The sequence below is a fragment of the Nannobrachium achirus genome, assembly GCF_963921795.1.
Source record: "Nannobrachium achirus genome assembly, chromosome: 10".
NCBI classification, from domain to species: domain Eukaryota; kingdom Metazoa; phylum Chordata; class Actinopteri; order Myctophiformes; family Myctophidae; genus Nannobrachium; species Nannobrachium achirus.
In genome coordinates this window covers 6,381,592-6,409,101 of record NC_137819.1, presented here as the reverse complement: position 1 = coordinate 6,409,101, position 27,510 = coordinate 6,381,592, and the positions used below count along the sequence as shown (strand labels likewise).

General features: G+C 42.6%; 1 protein-coding gene across 1 annotated transcript in view; it reads left to right on the top strand.

Annotated features, from left to right (window-relative positions):
- Positions 1–27,510, top strand: part of LOC308292369 (uncharacterized protein) — a gene marked incomplete at its 3' end in the record, with an annotated part of 206,613 nt that overhangs the window by 103,756 nt on the left and 75,347 nt on the right. Inside the window, exons 39-46 of the mRNA XM_080734682.1 lie at positions 2,677–2,811; positions 3,168–3,471; positions 4,249–4,391; positions 11,241–11,363; positions 12,960–13,350; positions 16,382–16,518; positions 18,373–18,495; positions 25,694–25,966. Of these exons, the coding sequence (XP_080590808.1) occupies positions 2,677–2,811; positions 3,168–3,471; positions 4,249–4,391; positions 11,241–11,363; positions 12,960–13,350; positions 16,382–16,518; positions 18,373–18,495; positions 25,694–25,966 (1,629 nt within the window). The remainder of the gene's footprint in view (positions 1–2,676; positions 2,812–3,167; positions 3,472–4,248; positions 4,392–11,240; positions 11,364–12,959; positions 13,351–16,381; positions 16,519–18,372; positions 18,496–25,693; positions 25,967–27,510) is intronic.

Genomic DNA, 27,510 nt, shown 5'->3' with positions numbered 1-27,510 from the left:
TGTAACGATTGGTTTGACACTCTGACATCACGCTCTGACATCACTGTGATGTCAGGGAACCACACCTAACAGAATCCCTTTCATGCCCATTTATGGAGATCCCTGGTGTCAATATTAAGCCCATATCTGTGAATGCCTAATATCTTTGCTATACATATCAGTCTAACCAGTGTGGCTGGTTCAACAGACAGGGATCTCCATATATGGGCATAAAAGGGATTGTATGTATGATGTCAGACGTCATAGCAGAGCTCAAAGAATACAAGGGATTGGTTTGTCATGTCCAGCTACAAATTGTCAGTGTGATTACTGAGTCTGACCTCCTTTTTGAGCGGTGGTAAACCGCTCCATAGAGTGGCTGTGCGTGTGTCTGTAGCCTTTTTCCTCAGGGTTTTGCCATAGTAAAATGTGTGTGTGTGTAGCATACCGCTCCATAGTGGCTGTGCGTGTGTCTGTAGCCTTTCTCCTCAGCGTTTTGCCATAGTAAAATGTGTGTGTGTAGCATAGCCTGTACATCCTAGACTCAAATCCTAGTCTGAAGACGTTATGACCACCGCTCACTTCACATTGGGTGTGTTTTTTTTGGTTTAGATAACATTGAATCAATCATTCTGCTACATTTGAACTGTGACTTATAATGTATTTTCAGGGTTCCCACGGTCATGAAATTCCTGGAAATATTTTGAAATTAAAAAGATATTTTTTCCTGTACTGGAAAAGTTTTGGAATTGATCAAGGGTCCTGGAAGGTCCTGGATAAAATGGCTATGCATTGTCTTTGGTTATTGATTTTGTTAATACCTGACAAATTAAAAATTGGCAGAAATTGTGAAAATAGCCGATCTACATGCTCACAACGCCTCGCAACGCGAGGCGTTGTGAGTAGGGATGGTCCGATCAGGTTTTTTGGAACCGATCACCGAGCACCGATCACAAAAGTTTGATCACCCGATACCGATCAATCACCGATCCGATCAAGTTATTATTTATATATTATTTATATTTTCAAAATGTTAATGTTTTAACTTTAATTAATTAATTCACTCATGAATTCATTTATATATTTGCCTTATAGTTATTTACCAGCATTACTATGTATTTATTATCATAGCAGTAACTAATTATTCCTTCAGCACTGTGGAAATCAAAGACTAACTTTTTCATAGGTAGCACTGGTGCCACCTACCTTTTCATTAGGTAGCAAGTTTGACAAAACACTAAGGCTGTGTATTTTAGGAAAGCCTTCAATATTCAATATAATGTTGAATACCTCGATAACAATATGTCTCATTATAACTACAAAATGCTGTATTAGCCTTAGTATTTTTGCTTCAAGTTAATTGAAGCTAACTAATTAATTCAAGAAAAAATAACAAATATATCTAGCCTAAAGGCCCATTCCCACTGGGCCTTATCAAAGGCAATATAACTGTAATACCTAGAACTTTGACTTTCAGTTGCATTAATGCACAATGTAGGCTACTGTAGACTAAATGAAATAATAATATATTAGGCCTAGTGCCATTCAGGATGGAAAAATAAAACTGTCCTTTTGGAGTGAAGTAGAAGTCAGTTTCAAGAGGAGATACTGGGAAGTAGCTGGCTACTTGATATCATAGAAAGCATTACTTGGACACACACACACACACACACACACACACACACGCACGCACGCACGCACACACGCACGCACTAACAACACAGAACACACGCTACATCAGAGACAGAAAAGTTTAGCAGGTGCTTTCATTTCAGCTGATTGTCTATGAAGTAAAAAATGCGCATTTTGGAACTTAACGAGCGTTACGAGCCACAGCTGTTTCGCACGTAACAGTAGTTTAATGTCTGTAACCTGAGGTTGAAGACATACACGAGCGATTGCTAATCAATAGCTAATCTAATAGCAAACAACCCGTACAGCTCCATGGATTATAGATTATCCAGTTCGAGGTGACAACAGCAAAAGCATTATACAAAGAAAGGTTAGTAGACTATTTGAGAATTGAGATCTATCCATGGTGAGCGAGAGAGAAAGAGAGTGAATCTGTCGCTCCACGATGAGTCTCCGCTCTAGTTGTGTGTGTGTGTGTGTGTGTGTGTGTGAGAGAGAGAGAGGAGGAGCAACGAGGCTCTTCTGCACAGCAGGAAGAGAGAGGCAGGCAGAGAGAGAGAGGCGATCCTCCAGCATTTCTTCTTTTTTACTCATCCTCCAACCAGGTCGCACCCGTTTAAATTTTAACTCGCACGTTATACTGAACGGCTGGTTGATCGGATGCACCGATCGGATCGGATCGGATCGGTGAATTTACCTTTTGATCTAAACCACCAATTATCGCCGATCACGCTTTGATCGGCCCGATCCGATCCATTGCCGATTGATCGGTAACATCACTAGTTGTGAGCATGTAGATCTGCTATTTTCACAATAAAACCGTGTTATACAAAATTCCTCTACTCTTAGTGCTCGTCAGGGTGCCGGGGTCCCCAGTTCAAATATGATTATTTCGGGGGTCACGGCCTGAAAAGGTTGAGAACCACTGGCATACACTACCTGTCTTTAGGCATTGAGCTGAATTATTGTTATAGTCCTGGAAATCGGGTTAAATATTCTGGAAAAGTTTTGGAAATTAATTGGTAAAGATGTGTGGGAACCCTGAATGTATTTTTCTTTTTGCAGAAAAAGGTGCATCCTCATATGATCCATGAGTGGCCAAGAATGGTGGGGCAATGGTGGGGTGTACGCCATTGGGTTACAAAGCTGCGAGACCTGGCCCGACAGCTGGAGAGAGAGGAGGGATGGGGAAGATTGGAGGTAATTTCTCCTCTTTTATCTTCTTGGATTAATCTGGTCCGGGGCCAAAAAAAGACACTTATAGAATCGGGTCAACATTCTAATTTTCATGATTTCTCAAAAAATAGCAGATCTACAAGCTTCAAGTTTCTATATCTGCTGTTTTTGAATAGTTAAAGCATAAAATAATAATACACAATAATGTGTACCCGTTCTAAATGGGTTAAACCTAGATGAGCTACAAATGCAAACTTGGTTTCTGCCCTGGGTTACATCTGGGACAAATCTGGTGCATTTACACTAGTGCAAAATATTTCCCTAAGGCCTTGGACAATGTTACGTTGACAAGTAATTAAGTGCATACATGTCTTTGCCAGGTCCTAGACTATGTGCACGGAGTTCCTCAACCTGAAGACGCCCCGGCTGTCTCTGAGGTGACCCACAACATCCAGGTCAGCTCCACGCATCCCCAGGGCCTCCAAACCCCTCCGTCCACATCTGACTGTCAACCCCGGCCAAGTCCACTCATCTCTGATGTCCAGGACAAGGATCTCCAGCAGCCCCAAGTTGAGCCACCAACCGACGGGTTCACTCTCCAGCTCACTCCAGAGGACATCACGGCTACAGACCCGGCCCTGTGGCGCTTCCTCAACAGCACTGAGAGAACAGAGCCAGTCATTGGTCAGCATTCAATCTCATGTTTATGTTTTCCTAAATGTTCTTAATAACTTTGTTAGCAACATGCAAACAGTGCTAACATAGAAACAGAGAGACTCCACAACACTTTAAGGTTTCGATTTAGATGACGTGCGATGATCATTCACTGTCATGTTCTACTTTCTGTTGTGTTCACTATACTGTAGGGCTTTCACGAATAGTGATTTTTAGTATTCGAATTATTCGACCTCAAAGTATTTGAATAGTCGAATATTCGACAGGACTGGCCAAACTGGCCAAACTGTCAAATATTAAGTAAGCAAGAGGCCAACATTGTGAAAATAGCCGATCTACATGCTCACAACGCCTCGCAACTGTGGAACCGAGTCACATTAAATGTAATACCTACAATTCCAAGTGCTTGTCAGGGTGGGGGTCCCCAGTTCAAATATGTTTATTTTGGGGGTCACGGCCTAAAAAGGTTTGAGAACCCCTGGTATAGAGCATTAAAAAATTCATCCACCAGGTGCATTGACAACTCATTCTTATGACTTCCTTCTAGCCAAGCTTTATAAACGATATATTTTTTAAAGAGAAAACAATAACAATAAGCGAATATTCGACTTTGGTGAACAACGTCGAATAGTGACTTTGATATTCGAATATTCTGTGAATGCCTTATGATGTATTATTGTTGATGTATTACCTTGCTTATTGTATTGATGTATTATTATCTTGCTTATTGTAAATCGCTCTGGATTAAGGGTGTCTGCTAAATGACTAAATTGTGAATTGCCCCAGGTCTCAGCATGATGACAGAGTTCCAGTGGCCCACGGAGCAAAGCGCCCGCAACTACTTCCGTTGTCACTGTTGTTCCAGAGACATGGTCGGGGCCCAGCACATGGCTCACATCCTATCTGCAGAGCACCGCTACAACTACATAGTGAGTCAGTGGTATACTTTGTCTTACAACGGTGTTGTCTGCTGAAAATAGTCTTACGGGTCCATTTGGTTCCATTTGTGTCTCAGAGTTAAGTGTGTCCTTACTAGGCCATTCACCAAATAATCAAATATCAAAGTCACTATTCGACGTTTTTTTTTTTTTTTTTATTGTTTTCTCTTTAAAAATATATAGTTTATAAAGCTTGACTAGATAGGAAGTCATAAGAATGAGTTGTCAATGCCTCTGGTGGATGAATTTGTTAATGCTCTATATCATGGGTTCTCAAACCTTTTTAGGCCACGACCCCCAAAATAAACATATTTGAACTGGGGACCCCCACCCTGACAAGCACTTGGAATTGTAGGTATTACATTTAATGTGACTCGGTTCTGCAGATAAATAATGTGAAAATAGCAGATCTACATGCTCACAACGCCTCGCGTTGTGAGCGTGTAGATTGGCTATTTTCACAATGTTCGCCTCTTGCTTACTTAATATTTGACAGTTTGGCCAGTCCTGTCGAATATTCGACTATTCGAATACTTTGAGGTCGAATAATTCGAATACTAAAAATCACTATTCGTGAATGCCCTAGTCCTTACAAGTAAAACATTTGAGAATCACTCCTAATGCCATAGTCATAGTAAATAAGTGTCATAGATATTCTGAAGAAAGAAAACTTGGGGACTGACATTCAGTAACTGGTAGGGGTGTAACAATATAGTCATTTGCAATGATCTACTATATCGATATGCAAAAGCATATATCGTACCGTCTTGGCTTTGTATCGTATCGGTATCGTTTCAAATGCAGATAATCGGTATCGAATCGTTTTGCAGTGCAAATAATTGATTGTATAATGGAAATGAAGTATTTGTGCCTTGTATTTAGCAATTTTAAGAAGGAAATGAAAAAGAGGGGTTTAATTACTTTTCCATTCCATATAGCAGGGGTCCTCAAATACAAATCTTGAAGGTCCAGAAATATTTTTTTGAAACGGGTCCGGGTCCGGAAAAAAGGCGAAGGCGAAATAAGGCGGATACATTTATACAGTATGTACTGTATGTATGTATGTTTAATAATCATTAGAATTGTATTTTTGGTTATTATTATTATTAAGGAACTTTGGAAATCTCAGTTGGAACTGTTACCCCTGCTACCCGATGCTGGATAAGCGGTTGAAGATGAATGGATGGATGGATGGCTAATTATTTATGCATGTAGAGTAGGCTACATTATTTACCATTTATTGTGTAGCAATAAAACACTGGCTTATAGTTTAATTATTGGAAACTAAAGAGCCTAAATGCAATATTAGGCTTGTCGTTCAGAATGGAAAATAAAGTGGAACTTAGCGTGAGGGGGAGAGGATTACTTGACATTCAGTTGACACACGTACTGCACAAGCCAGACTGTGCTGGATTGCCTGTCAAATGACCGGTCAAATGAGGGTCAACGAGTCATAGTTATTAACCTAACACAGCCTAGGATAGCTGGCGATAATATGCGACGACACATCACATTGTTAAAGACGCATGATCACGCATCGCCACCATTTCTCGTCTATGCAAGCAGTTGGAGCCTTACATCGTGGATTTTAATGTGTTGCTGTTGTCCTCAACAATTGAACAGCCAAAGGTAGAAGATCTCTAGTTATTAATCCAGTGGGAGCAATGGTTTCCAAGAGGTTTTAGCAACTTTTTTCGGGCAGCGAGCGGCTCAGCGGCATGGAGGCATGAGTGTGTGGAGAGGGGAGGGGAGGGGAGGGGAGGGGAGGGGAGGGGAGGGGGGAGCAGCAGCATGGAGAGCAGACTGCGTCGGGACTCGGAGCCGGAGGGGAGGAAAACCTTTGATCTGCAAGCCCACAGCACGTTGCATCCGCGACGCTTTGTGGGCTTGCAAATTGGCGGAGGGGTGTGTCTTGTGAGCCTGTGTATGTGTTTGAGCAAATGAGCGCACACACACACAAACGCACATCACACACAGTCAGTCCGATACAACTGTGCGGAGATTTCTCAGAAATGTGCCGCGGTCCGGTCTGAGGTGCCCCGCGGTCCGGACATGGACCGCGGTCCGCCTATTGAGGACCCCTGCCATATAGCTACTCTTGGTCTATCGATAAACGTGTGTAATCTCTGTGTTCATGTCAAGGTGTGGGTTTGTTGCGACCGTAGGTCGCATTTACTACCAAAACCTCCACCGGCTGTCTGTCCGTCCGTCCGTCCGTCAGTCAGTGAGTGAGTCAGTCACACGTCACACGTCACACTTTTGCCCTGCTCATATCTCCACAACCGTTGCCCCCATCCATGCCAAATTTTGCACACACACTCCTTACCCTCCAAACTACAACCTCCAAGGACCCCTGGAGCTCCAGGGACCCCCAGGTCCCTGGGGGACCCCCAGGTGTAAAAACATGTCCCTCTGTGAGTCGCACGTCACACGTCACACTTTTGCCCTGCTCATATCTCCACAACCGTTGCCCCCATCCATGCCACATTTTGCACACACACTCCTTACCTGCCAAACTACAACTTCCAAGGACCCCCGGAGCTCCAGGGACTCCCAGGTCCCTGGGGGACCCCCAGGTGTAAAACATGACCAAATGTGCAAAAATGACCAAATGACCACCCCAACGGGGCTGCTCACGGGGAATTCCTGGGGACCACCCACTCCTGGTGCTCCGGAACGGATGCAAAAGTGGTGGCGCCCCCAGTGGAGGACCCCCTCCACTGCAGCTCACATAAAATGCCGTAACTCGGGCTAGGAGCGTCCGGGAGAGCCGGGGCCGGTACCTATTCGTCCGCCAAGGCAACGCGGACACCCCACCCCTCATTTCTCACATGGCCCTCTCCTAGCGCCACCATCAGGCCGATTCTTGCAAAACACATTTTTGGACACTGCTCCTAAAATGTTTGCCCTAAAATCACGCAAATCGCTACACAGTATGTCTACACTCATCCCATCAACATGAATCTGTCCCATATAGCGCCACCTTCAGGCCGATTTTTAAAAACACATTTTTGGACACTGCTCCTACAGATTTTGCCCTAAAATCACGAAAATCACTACACAGTATGTCTACACTCATGTCATCAACATGGATCAGGAAGATTTTGGAAAAACAAATTTTTGCCCTATTTGTGGAGATAGGTCGCTTATCTCCCGATTAGGGAGTCTTACTGGTCGTTATGTGTTGAAATATAATGTCCATGTATTTGCTAAAGAATCACAGTGTTTACTTGTTTATATCCATAATAATAGATTTCTCCCTTAAAAACATGCACTATTGACAGGTTTCACACAGATTTAATTTCTTTGCTAAATAGTTACTTTTAACTATTTTAAATCATTGAATCGTATCGTATCGCCATGAATGAACCAATATCGTTCATGTATCGTATTGTCAACCATGTACCGTGATGCGTATCGTATCGTTGTTATGTTGACTATGTCCCAAAATGACGATTCGGGTCACCCCATGATCATTTTAGGCTTGCGTCCTCAGGGGACAATTCCCTGAGGAGAGAGGCCTCCTGCTAAGTGTTGTGAGAGTGTTACTAATGTTGCATGGGTATACATCCACATAACATGGGAAGGCACCTGCAGGTCTTACCAGACTAACCTTATGTAAACAGGTTAATAGGCCCTCTGAGGTATGTCAATAAGATAAGTAAATAGGCCCACGGAGTGTTCGACTTGGCACTGTGCATTTGGAGCGGTAACCGCGGTAAACCGCCATTAGGTCCGACCTGGATGTACAGTGTCAGGTTGTCCATTGTGGCTACAAGGCCGAATAAAAACAAATGCAACAATGAGAATAAAAGATATAAAAAAAAATCGAGCAAAAGAAAAAATAGGATTTAATCCTTAAAGTTGTGCCTGCACCTTTTGCAATGATTGATAGGTGAAGTGAGAGAGAGTGATGAACTGACAGGTTAAGGTTTTCTTATATGATTTACAAATGAGAAACAGTCAAGACCTTTAAGTTATCACTGTCCATGTAAATAGAATAGACATCAGGAATGACAGAATTGAAAGAATGAGCTTGTAGATCGGATATTTTAAAGACTCAGCCAAAAAATGGCATGAGCTTGTAGATCGGCTATTTTCAAAAGAAAATATATAAAGTGCTGAAAAGCTATCTTTCAAACTGTCATCTCTGAATTTACCAAAGGTGTTGAGTTGCAGAAGGCATACTGTGTACACGCCGTGCTTTAACCTTGTCAACCTATTTCCCTCCCAAACTGTATTGATTGAACTCTGTGGGTTGTGAAATAGACACGGAAAAACTAAACATATGCAGCCGTTTTTATGGCTGATGCGGCTGGGTGGAAACACAATCTCAGCAATAAAATCGACTAGGCAAGGTACTAGGCGAGGGGCCCCCGACGACAATCTCAGCAATAAAATCGACTAGGCGAGGGGCTCCGACGACAATGTACACGACAATGTACGCTTTTACGTGCTTGCATATTCTTCATTTCCGTAGTTAAATAGGCCATGGTATCGTGCCCCGCATATTCTTCATTTCCGTAGGTAAATAGGCCATGATATCGCTATGGTTGCTGATTTGCAGACAAGCTTTGTGGTGAGACGCTCTTGGCGGCCCCCACCATATAGGACAAACATACATATCTAGCTTTAGCGGCCCCACCATATGGGACAAACATACATGTCTAGCTTTAAATTGAGTACATGACTCTTGGTGGGCTCCCACCCTGCATGACAAACATATTGGCGGGCTATCACCATGGAAAACAAACATACATGTCCAACTTTTATGTGACTGTTGAAATGAGTCTTGGTTATTCATTGTTGAGAGTTAACATGTATCGTTACACCCCTAGTAGGGCATTCACAAATAGTGATTTTTTTAGTATTCGATCGAATATTCGACAGGACTGGCCAAACTGTCAAATATTAAGTGTAAGTGGCAAACATTGTGAAAATAGAAGATCTACATGCTCACAACGCCTCGCGTTGAGAAGCGTTGTGAGCATGTAGATCAGCTATTTTCACAATTTTTCTGTGGAACCGAGTCACATTAAATGTAATACCTACAATTCCAAGTGCTTGTTAGGGTGGGGGTCCCCAGGTCAAATATGTTTATTTTGGGAGTCACAGCTTAAAAAGGTTTGAGAACCCCTGGTATAGAGCATTAAAAAATTCATCCACCAGGGGCATTGACAACTCATTCTTATGACTTCCTATCTAGCCAAGCTTTATAAACTATATCAAACATCTAATTTTGCGAATGTCTGTCTGTCTGTCTGTCTGTCTGTCTGTCTGTCTGTCTGTCTGTCTGTCTGTCTGAGTGAGTGTCTGTCTGAGTGAGTGTCTGTCTGTCACAGCGTTTCTCCTCAGTGGCTGGAGCAATTGATCTGAAATCGCATCACCATTAGCATATGAACACACCTGACATAACTGTGAAGCCCGTTTGTCACTTTCACAAATCATATGCTGTATATTAGCATTTTTATGGTGTATCTATATCTATTCTGCATCTAGCTTGAGGCATATCTATTCTGCATCTAGCATGAGGCAACCAGCTGTGTGTGTGTGTGTGTGTGTGTGTGTGTGTGTGTGTGTGTGTGTGTGTGTGTGTGTGTGTGTGTGTGTGTGTGTGTGTGTGTGTGTGTGTGTGTGTGTGTGTGTGTGTGTGTGTGTGTGTGTGTGTGTGTGTGTGTGTGTGTGTGTGTGCAGGCGGGTGGGTGGTTGTCTGCCCCTGTTACAGATGTTGTCCAAAAATCATGCAGATCGGTACACAGTATCTCTATAGCCATTAAACGAAACGGGTATTTCTTACATTGATGCTCCTACATATTATCATGTAAGCACCAGTTAAAGTTACTTTCCATCCCTCATATACTGTGCACAGTGCACACCCCATAACCCACACACTGCACATCATTTCGGAGCTCATATCTTTGAACGGGTAAGGGCTAGTGTTTTTTTAAAGAGAAAACAATAGAAACATGTATTTTTTTATTGTTTTCTCTTTAAAAAACATATAGTAACATAATAAGCGAATATTCAACTTCGGTGAACAACGTTGAATAGTGACTTTGATATTAGAATATTCGAATATTTGGTGAATGCTCTAACCCCTAGTAACTGGGTCTTATGATCAAACTATTTTAACATAATGGTGTGTAAAGAAATAAAATCTAACATTTGCCACGGACAAGAACCAAGTCTTTTCCACGGACACATTTGTCCGTGTACGGACATGTTGGTGACCCCTGGGACAGTGACTTAGGGCAGGGGTTTTCAAAGTGGGTGACGGGGCACCCTGGGGTGCCGTGACGGCAGTCCAGGGGTGCCGCGAGATCATTTGATAATATTTGGGATTTATTTGGACACTTGAAAAAAATATTTAGTATCATTTTAAACTCGAAGTACAAAGTTATTTTCAGTCAGTTCTAACCAAAATGGCTATTATCTCAACGTTTTCCTCGCAACATAATCACTAACATATCGTCGTCACTGTCGGGCAGAAACCTCATATCTCCAAGTTTCAAATGTGTACGTCTTTTGGTAAAGCAAAGCCCTGCTTCATCATACAAGACTGTCGCACAAAACTAGTGAAAATGGACGATCTACAAGCACACAACGCCTCGCGATGCGAGGCACTGTGTGCGTGTAGATCTGCTGTTTTCACTAGTTTAGTACAACGAACGGTTTTGGACATTACATTATAATGTAGGGGTGCCTCAGATTAAAAGTTTGGGAACCCCTGACTTACGGGAACTGTTTTACTTGCTTTGGCAATGTACTGTAAACGTATGTTTTCTCATGCCAATACAGCTAGTTAGACTTTTTATACTCTTTCTTGTTTGCTTTTTGCAGAAAAGGTTGCGTCCTAATATGGTCCACGATTGGCCAAGCAGTGTGGACCCTAATGGGCGTCCTGGAGAGCTGCGAGACCTGGCCCAACAGGTGGAGAGAGAGGAGGGATGGGGAAAACTGAGGGTAATTTCTTTTTACTTTTATCTTTTATCTTCTCAGATGAACATTCATAATCTGGTTCTGGCTTTAATAACAGGTAATCTGTGGCAGATTAGGACAGAATGTTGTTTGACTTGGGGCTTGACCAATTGGCTTAAAGGACAACTCCGCCCTAAATCACTTCCAGGCTCATTTTCCTACTTATATTGATCCCAAAAGACTGTCCATGGGGTCTATTAGGCAGAAATTCTCCTGTTGTCCACTTTCCGGACGGACATGTACACTTTTGTAAGGTCTATGGTTTTGCCGCTCTGACTTCACCGTGATGTCAGGGGAACCACACTAACAGAGTCCCTTTTATGCCCATATATAGAGTTCCCTGATGTCATCAATATTAAGCCCATATTAATGGGAATGCCCATACCGTATATGGAGGCCACATCGGCCACATACCACACATGGCCAAGACAAATGGCCAAGACAGCCCACCATGGGCATAAAAGGGATTTTAGGTATGATGTCAGATGTCATAGACGTCATAGGACTTTCACATAACCAATAACTGAGTAAGCATGTTTGGGCTCTCACAGCATATCTCCATATACAGTACATGGATCTCCATATTGCCGTTGTCGGGTGAAAACCTTGTATGTCCAAGACTGTTCGTTTTGCATTTTTCATTTTAAAAATGATTTAAACTAGTGAAAACAGCCGATCTACAAGCACACAACGCCTCGCACCGCGAGGCGTTGTGTGCTTGTAGATCTGCTGTTTTCACTACTTTTGTGCAACGGCCTTGTACGATGAAGCAGGGCTTTACTTTGCGAAAGAACATACAAATTTGAAACTTGGAGATACGAGGTTTCCAGTTCCACCCGACAACAACGATATATGAGTACCAGGGATCTCCATATATGGGTAACTGGTCCGATATACATCACTGGCCCGATGGCCAAGACATGGCTTGTCGCCCTGAAGTGTCTTGCTAGTTGATAGTGACCAAATTAAATGTAATGTATGATTCTGAAAGAGCTGTAAGAGTGTTGGAAATGGAGGCGAATAGTTATCATGTTCTAACTCGTGCTTAGCCATTTTGAAACATGTTAAATACAGGGTTCCCACGGTCATGAAATTCCTGGAAATATTTTGAAATTAGAACAATATTTCTCCAGTACTGGAAACGTTTTGAAATTGATCAAGGGTCTTGGAAGGTCCTGGAAAAAATGAATACCTCTGAAATGACAAATTATTAGAGGGAGAAAGTGTGAAAATAGCTGATCAACGCCTCAGGGCGTTGTGAGCATGTAGATCTGCTATTTTCACAATAAAACGGTGTTATACAAAATTCCTCAACTCTCAGTGCTCGTCAGGGTGCCGGAGTCCCCAGTTCAAATATGATTATTTCGGGGGTCACGGCCTGAATAGGTTGAGAACCACTGGCATACACTACCTGTCTTTGGGCATTGTGCATAGGGGTAAGCGACTTGTTATTGAGCTGAATTATTGTTATACAGTCTTGTAAATTGGGTTAAATATTCTGAAAAGGTTTTGGAAATTAATTGGTAAAAATGTGTGCGAACCCTGCAGTCACTTACAATAATACGGTGTGCTATTCTATAGGTGACTGAGGTGAGGTCGTCCACAAGCCAGTCCCTGAAAGCCACCGCCAAAGAGAAAGCGCTCATTGCTGAACAGGACACTTTGGATGAACTCCATCCAAACACTGCTCCTCAACCCGTATCTGAGGTGACCCACGACATCCAGGTCAGCCCCACGCATCCCCAGGGCCTCCAAACCCCTCCGTCCACATCTGACTGTCAACCCCGGCCAAGTCCACTCATCTCTGATGTCCAGGACAAGGATCTCCAGCAGCCCCAAGTTGAGCCACCAACCGACAGGTGTCACCTCCAGGTCACTCCAGAGGACATCATGGAGTTGATCGTCCCCGCCATTAAGAAAACAGCCCTGTGGAAACACTGCAAAGGCACCAAAGGAACAGAGCCAGTCATTGGTCAGCATACTTTCTCATTTTTTGTGTTTTCTTAACCCATTTAGAACGGGTACACATCATTGTGTATCATTATGTTATGCTTTAACTATTGAAAAAATAGCAGATATACAAGCTCACAGCGCGGCACCGAGTGCCACGCTGCGAGCTTGTAGATCTGCTATTTTTGAAAAATAGCGAAAATTAGAATTTGGACCCGATTCCATAAGTGTCTTTTGAATCCTTCTAAGATTTTTTTGAAAAACCTATGTTTCTGTCAGCAATCTGGCCAGCCATCGTCAAAGAAAAGGTCCTTTTCACTTAACTGGAGCTCAGTTAGTCTGTTCTTGAGAGACTACTATGTCAGTAGTGCTCAAACCTTTTCATGAGAAGGACCCCCAAAATGATATGTATTTGGCCACAGACCCCCATCTCAAAATATTTAGTTCCAGGGACCACACAGAAGCAACATTTGAGTTACAATCGTTCACTTCGAACATACATATATTCAAAGATTTGCACACCTTTTCACGACTTTTTCAAAAATAGCAGATCTACAAGCTCGCAGCGCGCGCTGTGAGCTTGTAGATATGCTATTTTTCACTGGTTAAAGCATTCAATAATTCTAGGCCTAAATTCTTACCAACTGTGTTAGCAACATGCAAACATTGCTAACATAGCAACACAGAGATACTACAACGCTAATAAGACCATTTGTAGTTTTGGTTCAGATATCGTGTGGTGGGCATTGGCGATCATCATCTACAGCACGGGTCTTCAACGTTTTCATGCCAAGGACCCCTTAATTGAGAGAGAGATGAAGCATGGACCCCCACAATACAACCCATAGATAGTATATAGTTTCATCGTTTGACATCACAATCATCAGTGTATTTTGGATTCATGTCAATTTGTGTTTTAACATATTTAACCACTTGAACTCAACCATCAATAGGGATGGGTATCGAAAACCGGTTCTTGTTGAGAACCGGTTGCCCGTGGTTCGGTTCCATGGAATCGTTAGCCAATGTCCTTAACGATTCTGCTATCGATTCCTGCATATGCGCGATGACATCACGTCACACACGCGACGCGCTGCCTTGTTTAGAAGCAGCCAACATGTTGTCTGATGCTCTGGTCCTGTGACTAACTAAAGCAAACATAACAAGTAGCAGGCAGTCTACTTTATAGTGGCAGCCTACATAATACAGATGGTGCTGGTTACCTTTGCAATGTACGGATATATTCCATAATCCTGTGTCTGTCAATGTCGTCTCAAAAAAGAAGAAGAGAAAAAAAAAAGCATCGTGTCACCAGGCTTTCCTGCCTCCAGACGGTCCATGCAGAAGGAGTTTACTTTCACTTTCATTTAACAGAAAGCAACAGCTTTGCAAAAGCTCTTGCAAGGCTGCAAGGTACAGAAAAAGCCATCCTATAGCCTAAATGTCCCTTTATTTTAGCCAGTTTCAAAGGAAAACCACCTCCCGTTTCTCTGTTGTTGAAAAAAAAAAAAGTCAGTTCACTTTGCGTGGTGTCGTTGTGTGTCTGTCCGCACGCTGGATTAATCAATGCATGTCCAGGTGAAGCCCGTTAAAAGTCGTTATAGTATCCTCCGATAGTTTCACAAAGTACATTAAGCAACAGAAATGTATTATTTAACATTTTAAGTCCCTTACAGAGGTTTTACAACCCAAACAACAGGAACAGTGTCATGAGGTAATATTTTGCCCTTAAATATTTGAAAGGAATAGACTAGAGTCAGACTACTGTGACATAAGGTAAATTTCTCACCTTGAAAACAACAAATGCAACCTTATTTATTTTAGCTTTTAAGACAATCGTTTTAAAACAATATTTATTCAATAATAATATTTTTAATAATATTTGAAATAAATTATCTCAATATGTAGCCATAATTTTAAAATAAAGTTTTTGCCATAATCATGCAGCTCTAACAGTGACACAGACATAGCAGCAATGGCACAGCAATTACAAATATAGGCTATATACAGTAGTATGTATTTTTAACTTTAGGCCTTTCAGTGAATGATCAGCTGGCATCAATATTATATCCATATTAGGGCTACACTGTAAAAAAAATAAGTTGTGCCTTCACATTCTGAGCACTGCAAAAACGGGACGTTGGATTGAGCTTTTTTGGGTGAAAAATATAAATAAAAACTAGAAAAAGAAGAAAATGACAGGAGGAGAATAAGGAGTGGAGGAGGTAGAAAAGACCATTGGCCACTATTTCTGACCAGCCCCCTGCATGGCGAGGGGGCTGAGAATCGATAAGAGAATCGATAAGGAACCGGATCGATAAGCAGAACCGGAATCGGAATCGGAATCGCTAAAATCTTAACGATACCCATCCCTAACCATCAATACTTAAACTTGACCTTTCACTCTGTACTTAGTCTGCTCTTTTTCCCATCTACCCCACACCTCTTTGCCAAAAATATCCAATCTAGATCTGCTATTTCTGGCTAAAGTTCTCAGAATAGGGTTCAAGTGGTTAATATAAAAAAAGGAGGAAAAAAGCTTCTATCGTACAAAGTTTTGGAGGACCCCCTGTAGTAACTCTGAGGACCCTGTCGTAGATTAGAGATTGTCATGATTGATTATGTGTGACGTTATAGAGTAGATCAAGTGTTCATTGCTTATATTAATATCTAGCCTAATGACACATCATTGAAGCTTGTAAGAGTCTAGATGTCTACCTAGGTCTGAGTAGCTATCTATCTTGTTATGGTACAGCTCGTTCCAGAGGCCTTGAAGCCACATGAATAACTCTAGTGTCTGACCATTCTTCTTGGCAGAACTACCTTACTCACTGCCCAGAGTGTTAAACTGTACTTCTGTCCATGATATCATGTTACATAAACTTGACCACACCACCACGGTCACCCAATATAATTGTCTTGTCTCCTCATTTTCTCATGATTATCGATTGATCTGAATTCGACCCCCTAGGGGTCCCAGACCCCCTGTTGAAGACCCTTGATCTACAGTGCTTGCCGTTGTGTTCACTATGTGTCTGTTCTGTGTTGTCCAGGTCTGAGCATGATGAAGAAGTTGTCTGCAAAGCACTACACCAGCATCCATTTCCTTTGTCAGTGCTGTTCCATTGGCTTCCCCCGTTCCGATCTCTTCACTCACGTCACATCTGCCAAACACCGCTACAACTACATAGTGAGTATGTGAGCCTTTGGTGGCAAAGGAAACCTGAACTAATGCTTGATTTGTCGCAAATTTCATACGGCCTGTGTTTTCATTCCTAAATTGTATTATAATCGGCCTGCCAGCGCCGTCAAACGAGAATATTTTCCCAGAGTATCCTCAGACGGGTGGCTGCTATCTCCCTTAGAGATAGGGTGAGAAGTTCAGTCACCCGAGAGAGACTTGGAGTAGAACCGCTGCTCCTACACTTGGAAAGGAGTCAGCTTAGGTGGTTCGGGCATCTAGTACGGATGCCCCCCCACGCTTGGAAATCCGTTCAGGCATTCATGATTTAGCAGCCATTATGTTTTCTTCAGATGTAAACAAACATGGCTGCCATGTTTGAAAGAATGGGTTGGTATGGGGGTTAAACATGCAATTTCGCGATCGTGATCATGCCTATTTCTGGAGGTTTTTTCTTCTTCAAAAATGGCCCAAACTCGGGAAACTCGGGGTTGGCACAGGGGTGGTACTGGTACCTATACAAACTCGGGAAACTCGGGGTTGGCACTCGGTGTTAAGAGATATCCGAGTACCATGTCTACACGGATCCAGTGAATCGGATATTTTTCAATGTCTTCACTTATTTATCCGGTTTCAAAAATATCCAGCTTTGCGGCCGAAATATCCAGCTTCATGTGGCTGCAAGCCCCAACCGCACAAAAAAAAAAGTCTAGCAAATGTCTAGCTTCAGAAATATCCAGCTCCGTGTAGTTCACCTCAGTTGGAACTGTTACCCCCGCGACCCGATTCCGGAGAATCGGTTGAAGATGGATGGATAAATTGTCAGGATTGCTTGTTCCCCGCTGTTTCATTCTGAAGGGCTATTATTGTATGTTTTACCTTGCACGTCTGGTTACCTTTGGTAATGTGAAATAAGGCTTGATTTGTGTTCACACAAAAATCATTGATATTAAATATTCGTGATGATGGCTAAATAACATTGTTTAAATGCAATGCATATAATGTACTGTATGTGACTTTGTTATGGTCCGACCAAAAGTAATTTTTTTCAGGAGATGTACTATTCAGTACTATTCAACTATTTTTGAAGCGGTGAAAGCCGCTTCCAAGGAGTGGCTTTGTGTGTCCCGTTCATGTCCATATATGGTCATTTCAGTCCAGAATGAACAGGTTTTATCTGTCCGTAAATGTGTGTCCCATGTGTGTCCCCTCATGTCCATATATGGTCATTCCAGTCCAGAATGAACAGGTTTTATCTGTCCCGTACGTCCAGAATATGTGTGTAGTGTCCGTCCCGGTCTGATGATTGGATGATTAAAAATGTCCAATGAGACCATACTTTGAGGATTGGTCAAGCTTCACATGACAATTCGGCCCTCCAGATAAAATCATTCATTCATTCTGAATTCTGAATTCTGAAGCTCTAGAACATATAGAATAAAAGTTCACCACTTCGAACCGAATGTATATACAGAGTTCATAGCTCTAGAACACATTGAATATATTAGGACTACTGCGGCACCCAAATGTGACTAGGTCTGGCACTTTGTGCCTTATGTCGGTATTAGTTTGAGTTTGTCTGTCCCGTGCCTGTCCCGTGCCTGTCCAGTCCAAAATGAAAAATTGAACATTGGTCAAGCTTCACATGACAATTTGGCTCTCCAGACAATTTTATACTCCGATTCACCGCTTCACTTCGAACCAAGGTTTGATTTTTACTTTATACTTTGAAACTGTCTTGAGCAAAGTGTGATTACTGACCTCCTTTTTTGTTTTGTTCGTGATAACATTGAATCAATCATTCTGCTAAAATAAAACTCTGATTTATAATGTATTTTTGTGTTTGTTATTTTTTTTTTGCAGAAAAAGGTGCATCCTCATCTGATCCATGATTGGCCAATCCGTGTGAAACTTCATAAACAGCATTGGGCAATAAAGCTGCGAAACCTGGCCCAACAGCTGGTGAAAGATGAGGGAATATTTCAGGTAATTGCGACCGTAAGGTCGCAGTTTAGTATGAAAACCTCCACCGGCCGGCCGTCCGTCCGTCCGTCCGTCCGTCCGTCCGTCCGTCCGTCCGTCCGTCACACACGTCACACCTTTGCCCTGCTCAATGTATATGTGTAACGCCTGATACTGAGGTGATGTGTCACTGTGACATCACAGATACTGAGGTGATGTGTCACTGTGACATCACAGGTGAGATCGCAGTGATGTCAGATACTCAGAGCAGGGATCTCCATATTTAGGCATAAACAGGTGACATCACAGTGATGTCAGATACTCAGAGCAGGTATCTCCATATATGGGCATAAAATGGATTCTGTTAGGGATCTCCATACTGTATATGGGCATAAAAGGGATTAGTGATGTCAGATACTCAGAGCAGGGATCTCCATATATGGGCATAAAAGGGATTAGTGATGTCAGATACTCAGAGCAGGGATCTCCATATATGGGCATAAAAGGGATTCAGATGGAGATTCAACTTCAATGAGTAACAATGGCAAACTGTCAACTGCCCGTATGTCTTGATAATTGGTAAAACAAACTTTTGGCCTATTTGTGGCTTATCATCACATCCAACCATCTTAAGATACTCAGCTAGTGGGGAATGCTCTCTTCCCTGGTGAGAATTGCCCCTTTATATAGGGCTTGTTTGTGTATTGTATGACATCACGCCACATCATCAGCTGTGGACTCTGTGATGTCATCGTATCTCCATATATGGCCATCTCCGTATATGGAGATATAAGTCGTCCATGCCCAGGTATGGGCTGGTGAGGTCAGACTTTGTGTGATGGGTAGGTTATCTCCATATATGGAGATTCAACATTCCAGGTGTAACTATGGCTGCCCGTATGACGTGAGAGGTGGAGGCTGTGATATTTGTGGAGATAAGCGACCAACGGTCGCTTATCTCCCGATTAGGGAGTCTTACTGGTATATATCAGTGCTGCCGAAATGTTGTGACTTCCCGTACTAATTCCGGGTGCTCAGCGGTGTCTTCTCTTTCATTCAGGGGCACAGGCAGACTTCCAAATGCGTGTGGCCGTCTAATGAGCATCCCATAGCGGATACATTGTCAGAGAGAGTGAGAGAGTGATGGCAGAGTGGGAAAGGGGCAGAAATGAGACATTGTGCGCGCACACTAGGGCTTTCGCTTCAAGTATTTTTTACAGATCGACTAGTTGAAGCCACTGGTAGTCGACTAGTCGACTAGTCGTTAACATATTATGTCATAATAAAGAGCGCTGTGGCACGGCTTTTCACAGCAGCCAAGTTACCATGACAACGGATACTCACACAAACCCCACGTGTGCAAGTTAGCGCAACATAACAAGACCAGCATTTCACAATCGCCACATCCATTTGAGCTGCTACAGTAATAGAACGCCATGCTTGGACTCACCAATAGCTGCTGTCTCTCGTAAACAAAGGACATTATATCCATTTCCATTTGCATGGTCGGCTAGCCAGGCTAGCAGGCTAGCTCGCTACACTCCTCTGTCTTTTAATTACTTCTAATCAAACGAACGTGCGGAATGTCTGTCGGTCTGTTCGTTGTAGCAAGCACTGGGCTGTCCTCACTTGCTGCTATGATCGCGCTACGATGTTATACTGTTAAACAACTATATTCTGACTGTAGGACTAGGCTGTAGTCTCACAACTCTGTTGCTGTGTGCAGACGCGACGCGGAGTTTCAGCACTTTAGGTGACCTCTGGGTGAACTCCCCGGTCCACTGTCTTTGGGATTATTAACCCTCGGTAGGGAGATGCAGCAAGGTGTGTGTGTGACTGGATAATAATATTCCGTTTGTAATGGTTGTTAGAAATAAAACAACTATAATCGAATTGAAATGAGTTTGCTAGGTCTTCATTAAAAAAAAAAAAAAACGAAAATATTTTTTTAAGTTAACTCATTGAGTGCCAGCCTATCACCACTAGAGGGCGCCCAGTGACCAGAGAATAATAGAGATATGCTGGTAATGCATGCCCAAGCCCTGGAGCCATGACTTTTTTTACAAAGGAAAGGACACTTTCCTTTGTGCATGTACAGGAAGAGGATGAAGTTAGCTTGAAGTTAGCTATTGGCTACCAAGCATTTTAGAAGCCTTATTTTCGTCAACTTAGCCATGATTAAACCTTGCACACCTCATGCATGGGAAAAAAACAGAGAAGAATGAGCTCTAAAAAATCCAATGCAATCCTGGATTGCATTGGAGTGGATTTGTGCAGTTTGTTCACAGCTTTCAAACAAAAAAATCCGATTGGAAATCCGTTCAGGCATTCTTGAGATAATCGCCATTATGTTTTACATGTAATGTAAACAAAAATGGCTGCCCTGTATGTTAGATGGGGTTGTATGGGGGTGGAACATGCAAAATCGCGATTGAAATCATGTTCACCAGATTTGATGGGGTCCAAAAAAAAAAAAAAAAAATTCAAAAAAATTTTTTTCAAAAAAAAAAAAATTTTTTTTTTTTTTTTTTTTTTTTTTTTTTTTTAAAAGCCGAACTTGTTCGGGATCGGCACACTACGATACGCTAATAAAGCCGAACTAGTTCGGGATTGGCACTCAATGAGTTAAGAGAGTATGAATTGACTCTCCCCGAACCTAAACCATTTACCCATATACAGTATGGAGACCCCTGGTACCCATATATGGAGAGATCCATGTACTGTAGGGCAGGGGTTTTCAAAGTGGGTGACGGGCAGGGGCGGCCTTAGTAATCTGGAGGCCCGTTTCAAGAGCTATTGATGAGGCCCCCCCACGCCACCGCCAGCGCACCCAGGCCACAGTAGCCACGCAACAATCGCACACAGAAGTTGACTTATAGTCAATGACTGGCTGCTATTTATATATTATTATTATATCACTACATAATGTTATAGCTTTGACCTAAATGGTGTTATATTAACTCATACAGTGCCAGGCGACTTTTAGAGCAACTTTCTCACTATGGAGTTCCCTGCCAAGCGACTTTGGGCGACTTTTACTTAGAATTTTTTTTTTTTTTTTTTTTTTTTTTTTTTGGACCCAATTAAATCTAGTAAACATGATTTCAATCGCGATTTTGCATGTTCCACCCCCCATACAACCCCATCTTTCAAACATGGCAGCCATTTTTGTTTACATCTGAAGAAAACATTATGGCTGATAAATCATGAATGCCTGAACGGATTTCCAATCTTTTTTTTTTGTTTGAAAGCTGTGAACAGCCTGCACAAACATGGTGCATGATCTGTGCATGGGCGTGCATGATCTGTGCACTATAAATTACATGGGAGTCTATGGAGGCTTCTGGCACTAGTGCCACTCGAGGGGCATTTTAAATTGGCAGTAAGTGAGTTAACAAGGTTATATGATTATTAAAAAGTGTTATACGTGTGTTGCAAGTTGAACAAGGCTTGCTGGCTAGCTCTTGGAGGCCCCCTGGTGGCTGAGGCCCGTTTCAATTGAAACTGGTGAAACATAGCTAAAGCCTCCCCTGGTGACGGGGCACCCTGGGGTGCCGCGACGGCAGTCCAGGGGTGCCGTGAGATCATTTGATAATATTTGGAATCTATTTGGACACTTGAAATGTTTTTTAGTATCATTTTAAACTTGAAGTACAAAGTTATTTTCAGTCAGTTCCAACCAAAATGGCTGTTATCTCAACGTTTTCCTACAGTCAGGCAGAAACCTCTGTCGCACAAAACTAGTGAAAACAGCAGATCTACAAGTACACAACGTGTGCTTGTAGATCTGCTGTTTTCACTAGTTTAGTACATTTTATAGACGATAAATACAAAACGAAAGGTTTTGGACATACAAGGTTTCCACCCGACAACGACGATATGCTATAACTATAAGGTGCTGGGAGTGAAAATGATAATGTAAGGGTGCCTCGGATTAAAAAAATATTCATGGGGTGCCCTGAGACAAAAAAGTTTGGGAACCCCTGGTATAGGGTACATCCCTTTTATGCCCATACTGATCACTGTCTGAACCATCGACACAGATACGGCATTCCCATATGAAGTTAGATATAGGCTTAATATTGATGACATCAGGGATCTCCATTTATGGGCATAACATGGATTCTGTTAGAGTGGTTCCCATGACATCACAACATACAATCCCTTGTATGCCCATACAAGGAGATCCCTATCTGAACCAGCCACACAGATATGGGTCATATCTTGGCCACCTGGCCAGTGATGTATATCGATGATTTCAGGGATCTTCATATATGGGCATAAAAGGGATTCTGGTGAATTCCCATATATGGACTTATTGCGACCGTCAGGGAGCAGTTTACTATGAAAACCTCCACCGGCCGTCCGTCCGTCCGTCCGTCCGTCCGTCCGTCCGTCCGTCCGTCACACCTTTGTGACCATCAACAAACGTCACACCTTTGTTGATGTTTAAATCGAAGAGTCTTGGTCAAATACTTCTGTTGGTTTCTGCACTGATCATTTATACAATTCAGCTGTGTTTGCTCGTGTCATCATGATGAGGTCATAAATCAGCCATGCCCAAATATAGATTTTACGGGTTTACATGCTTACTCAGTTATTCGTTATGTGAAAGTCCTATGACGTCTATGATATCTGACATCATCATACATACATTCCCTTTTATGCCCATAAATGGAGATCCCCTCTGTAGAACCAGCCACTGACATCACTGTAATGTCAGGGGAACCAAATCCCTTTTATGCCCATATATGGAGATCCCTGTGATGCCAGGGGAACCAAATCCCTTTTATGCCCATATATGGAGATATGGAGATCCCCGTGTTGCCAGGGTAACCAAATCCATGTTATGCCCATATATGGAGATCCCTGTGATGCCAGGGGAACCAAATCCCTTTTACGCCCATATAAGGAGATCCCTTATGACATCAATATTAAGCCCATATCTGTGAATATCTTTGGGTACCAGATGTCTCCATATATGGTTAAATGGTCCGATATACATCACTGGCCAGAATACCAAGAAATGGTGCAACCTCGCCCTTTGCTTTTCTCCCTATAGGCATCTTACTGGTAGGTAGTTTAATGAGGAATGCAGTATGGTGGTAGGTAGGTAGTTATGGCCTTTGATGTAAGATTTTCACTTTCTAGGATAACTATATTTGCTATTCCCAGATGATGCCCTTTTAGGGTACCCCTCATGCCCATATATGGAGATCCCCAGGCTTTACTAATTAACATAAGTTTTATGCCCATATATGGAGATCATTGTCCCAATGTCATCAGATATATGGGCATAAATGGACACAGGCAAACTAGATGGGCTGTATGGATATCCAGATGTGTGATGTAAGTGTTTTATTCCAAATGTGGCACCCCACAGACATATTTCCAGAAACAAAATCCCTTTCATGCCCATATATGGAGATTTCTGATGTCATCAATCCCAGGCCCTGTAAAAAACATGGTTGCTATGGTATGAGCAACTTATGTCTCCATATATGGAGATTCAACTTCAATGAGTAACCATGGCAAACTGTCAACTGCCCGTATGTCTTGATAATTGGTAAAACAAACTTTTGGCCTATTTGTGGAGATAAGCGACCAACGGTCGCTTATCTCCCGATTAGGGAGTCTTACTGGTATATATATATATATATATATATATATATATATATATATATATATATGTGATGTCACAGTGATGTGTCAGGGGAACCACAGTGTCAGGCGTGACCTTCAGAGATGTGCCGTAGATGTGTCATCACAGTGACATCAGAGCATGTCAGAGCAGCAAACCCATAGACCGTAAAAATGGGTACACACACGCGGACAAGCTGTGACATTTCTCATGGTAAACTGTGGAGCCCTCCCGAACCTAAATAAGTTTGGCTCCTTATTGGACTATGAATCGGCCCTTAAAGTTCTCTGTCCCGGAGACTGATTTCAGTCTTGAGGATTCCATAGAAAAAATAAGGGGGAGGTGTAGTGATAGCCGCGGCGTGAATGACAAAGTCGTCAAAAGGCTAGTCAAGTGATCTCTAAACTAAAAAGCAGTTATAATTTCAAGATATGAGTATTTGAATTGGCCAGACTAGCTAACTAACAGGACTTCAGAAGATACAGTACTTCTAAAAAATGAAGCATGGAATTGCACACACACATTCAGTGAAGGCAGTTCAGAACGTGATGGAAACACCCCAAGTATTGGTGTGCGATGCGCATGCACCTTTTCAAAAATCACAGATTGGGACATTGATGTGAAAATACATTTCAGTCTAGGCTTTTTTGAGCGGTGGTCACAACGCTCCTATACGTGGCCGTGTGTGTGGGTCTGTCTCTGTCCGTGTCTGTATGTAGCCTAAACTTCGGCGCGTAACTAGTGCCGCACCATTTACGCCACTCGCGCAATATATACATCAAAATGTGCGGCTCGGCCGGGAATGGTGTGCTATTACCTTTCGTTCCGATCCGCCTTACCATGCCGACGTAATCGGCAAAAAACAACGCTTAATTGTCCCCATTGACTTATAATGGGACAATGCAAGAAATCACTTTCAAGTATTTTTCTCTCGTAAACCATAGGAGCTACAGTTTCAAACCTCGGAGAGGAGATTCATAATGATTTTAAGAATGAATCGAAAAATAATTACATCACTCGGCCTCATGGTGGCGCTATAGCGGCCCACTTTACGTTTTGCCCCGTAACTCTTGAACCGTAGATCGGAAAATTAAAATTATTTTTTCCCTGGATTCCTTGGGTCAAGACGCATCTCCCCGTATAGGTCACACCCATTTGCGCCAGGATAGATTTTCCGCCATCTTGAATTTTCTCCAAAACACACTTTTTGCTCCTTTTCCTACATATTTTCTTCAAATGTCACAAAAATCGGTACACATGATCTATGAGGTGGGTAAACCACCGCTCAGTTCACACGGGTGTGATTTTTTTTTTTTTTTTGGCTTTAACCCCTGTGCTCTAAGGATTTAGGAAGGGTGCCCAGTGACTCCTCAGGGTCATCATTGTGGCCATATCTAATATGGCCACCATCTCAAAACGGTTTTGGCTCCGACTATTAAACCTAGATGAGCTACAAATGCAAACTTCTGCCCTGGGTTACATCTGGGACAAATGTGGTGCTTTTACACAGATTTGTGCAAAAAAATAATAATCCCTAAGGTACTGGACAATAATAAGTTGACATGTAATGTCTTTTGCCAGGTCCTAGACTATGTTCATGGAGTTCCTCAACCTGAAGACGCCCCGGTTGTTTCTGAGGTGACCCACAACATCCAGGTCAGCATCACGCATCCCCAGGGCCTCCAAACCCCTCCGTCCACATCTGACTGTCAACCCCGGCCAAGTCCACTCATCTCTGATGTCCAGGACAAGGATCTCCAGCAGCCCCAAGTTGAGACACCAACCGACAGCTGTCACCTCCAGGTCACTACAGAGCTGGCCCAACAGCTGGTGAAAGATGAGGGAAGATTTCAGGTAATATATATCAGTGCTGCCGAAATGTTGTGAATCCCGAACTAATTACGGTGCTCAGCGGTGTCTTCTCGTTCATTCAGCCCAGTTTCAAGTTCATATTTTCAGCAGCAAAGCCAAGGAAACACCGGTAGTTTGGAAGGGACACAGGCCGACTTCCAAATGCGTGTGGCCGTGTAATGAGCATCACATAGCGGATACTTTGTCAGCTGACTCTTGCTCTGGCTGGAGAGTGATGGCAGAGTGGGAAAGGGGCAGAAATGAGACATTGTGCGCACAAAGCTTTGCTGTGTGGCTCGCTAGTTTTCATGCCAAGGACCTCCAATATTTACAAGCTACTTTGGCGCTAGCTGTTAAGAGAGTATGAATTGACTCTCCCCGAACCTAAACCATTTACCCATATACAGTATGGAGACCCCTGGTACCCATATATGGAGAGATCCATGTACTGTATAGGGTACATCCCTTTTATGCCCATACATGGAGATCACTGTCTGAACCATCGACACAGATACAACATTCCCATATGAAGTTAGATATAGGCTTAATATTGATGACATCAGGGATCTCCATTTATGGGCATAAAATGGATTCTGTTAGAGTGGTTCCCATGACATCACAACATACAATCCCTTGTATGCCCATACAAGGAGATCCCTATCTGAACCAGCCACACAGATATGGGTCATGTCTTGGCCACCTGGCCAGTGGTGTATAACGATGATTTCAGGGATCTTCATATATGGGCATAAAAGGGATTCTGGGGAATTCCCATATATGGACTTATATAAATATATGTGATGTCACAGTGATGTGTCAGGGGAACCACAGTGTCAGGCGTGACCTTCAGAGGATGTGCCGTAGATGTGTCATCACAGTGACATCAGAGCATGTCAGAGCAGCAAACCCATAGACCGTAAAAATGGGTACACACACGCGGACAAGCTGTGACATTTGTCATGGTAACCTGTGGAGCCCTCCCGAACCTAAATAAGTTTGGCTCCTTATTGGACTATGAATCGGCCCTTAAAGTTCTCTGTCCCGGAGACTGATTTCAGTCTTGAGGATTCCATAGAGGCTATTTCTGAGATCAGTGCAGATGGGAAAGAAATGAAAAAAATAAGGGGGAGGTGTAGTGATAGCCGCGGCGTGAATGACAAAGTCGTCAAAAGGCTAGTCAAGTGATCTCTAAACTAAAAAGCAGTTATAATTTCAAGATATGAGTATTTGAATTGGCCAGACTAGCTAACTAACAGGACTTCAGAAGATACAGTACTTCTAAAAAATTAAGCATGGAATTGCACACACACATTCAGTGAAGGCAGTTCAGAACGTGATGGAAACACCCCAAGTATTGGTGTGCGATGCGCATGCACCTTTTCAAAAATCACAGATTGGGACATTGATGTGAAAATACATTTCAGTCTAGGCTTTTTTTTTTTTTTTTTTTTTTGCTTAAACCCCTGTGCTCTAAGGATTTAGGAAGGGTGCCCAGTGACTCCTCAGGGTCATCATTGTAGCCATATCTAATATGGCCACCATCTCAA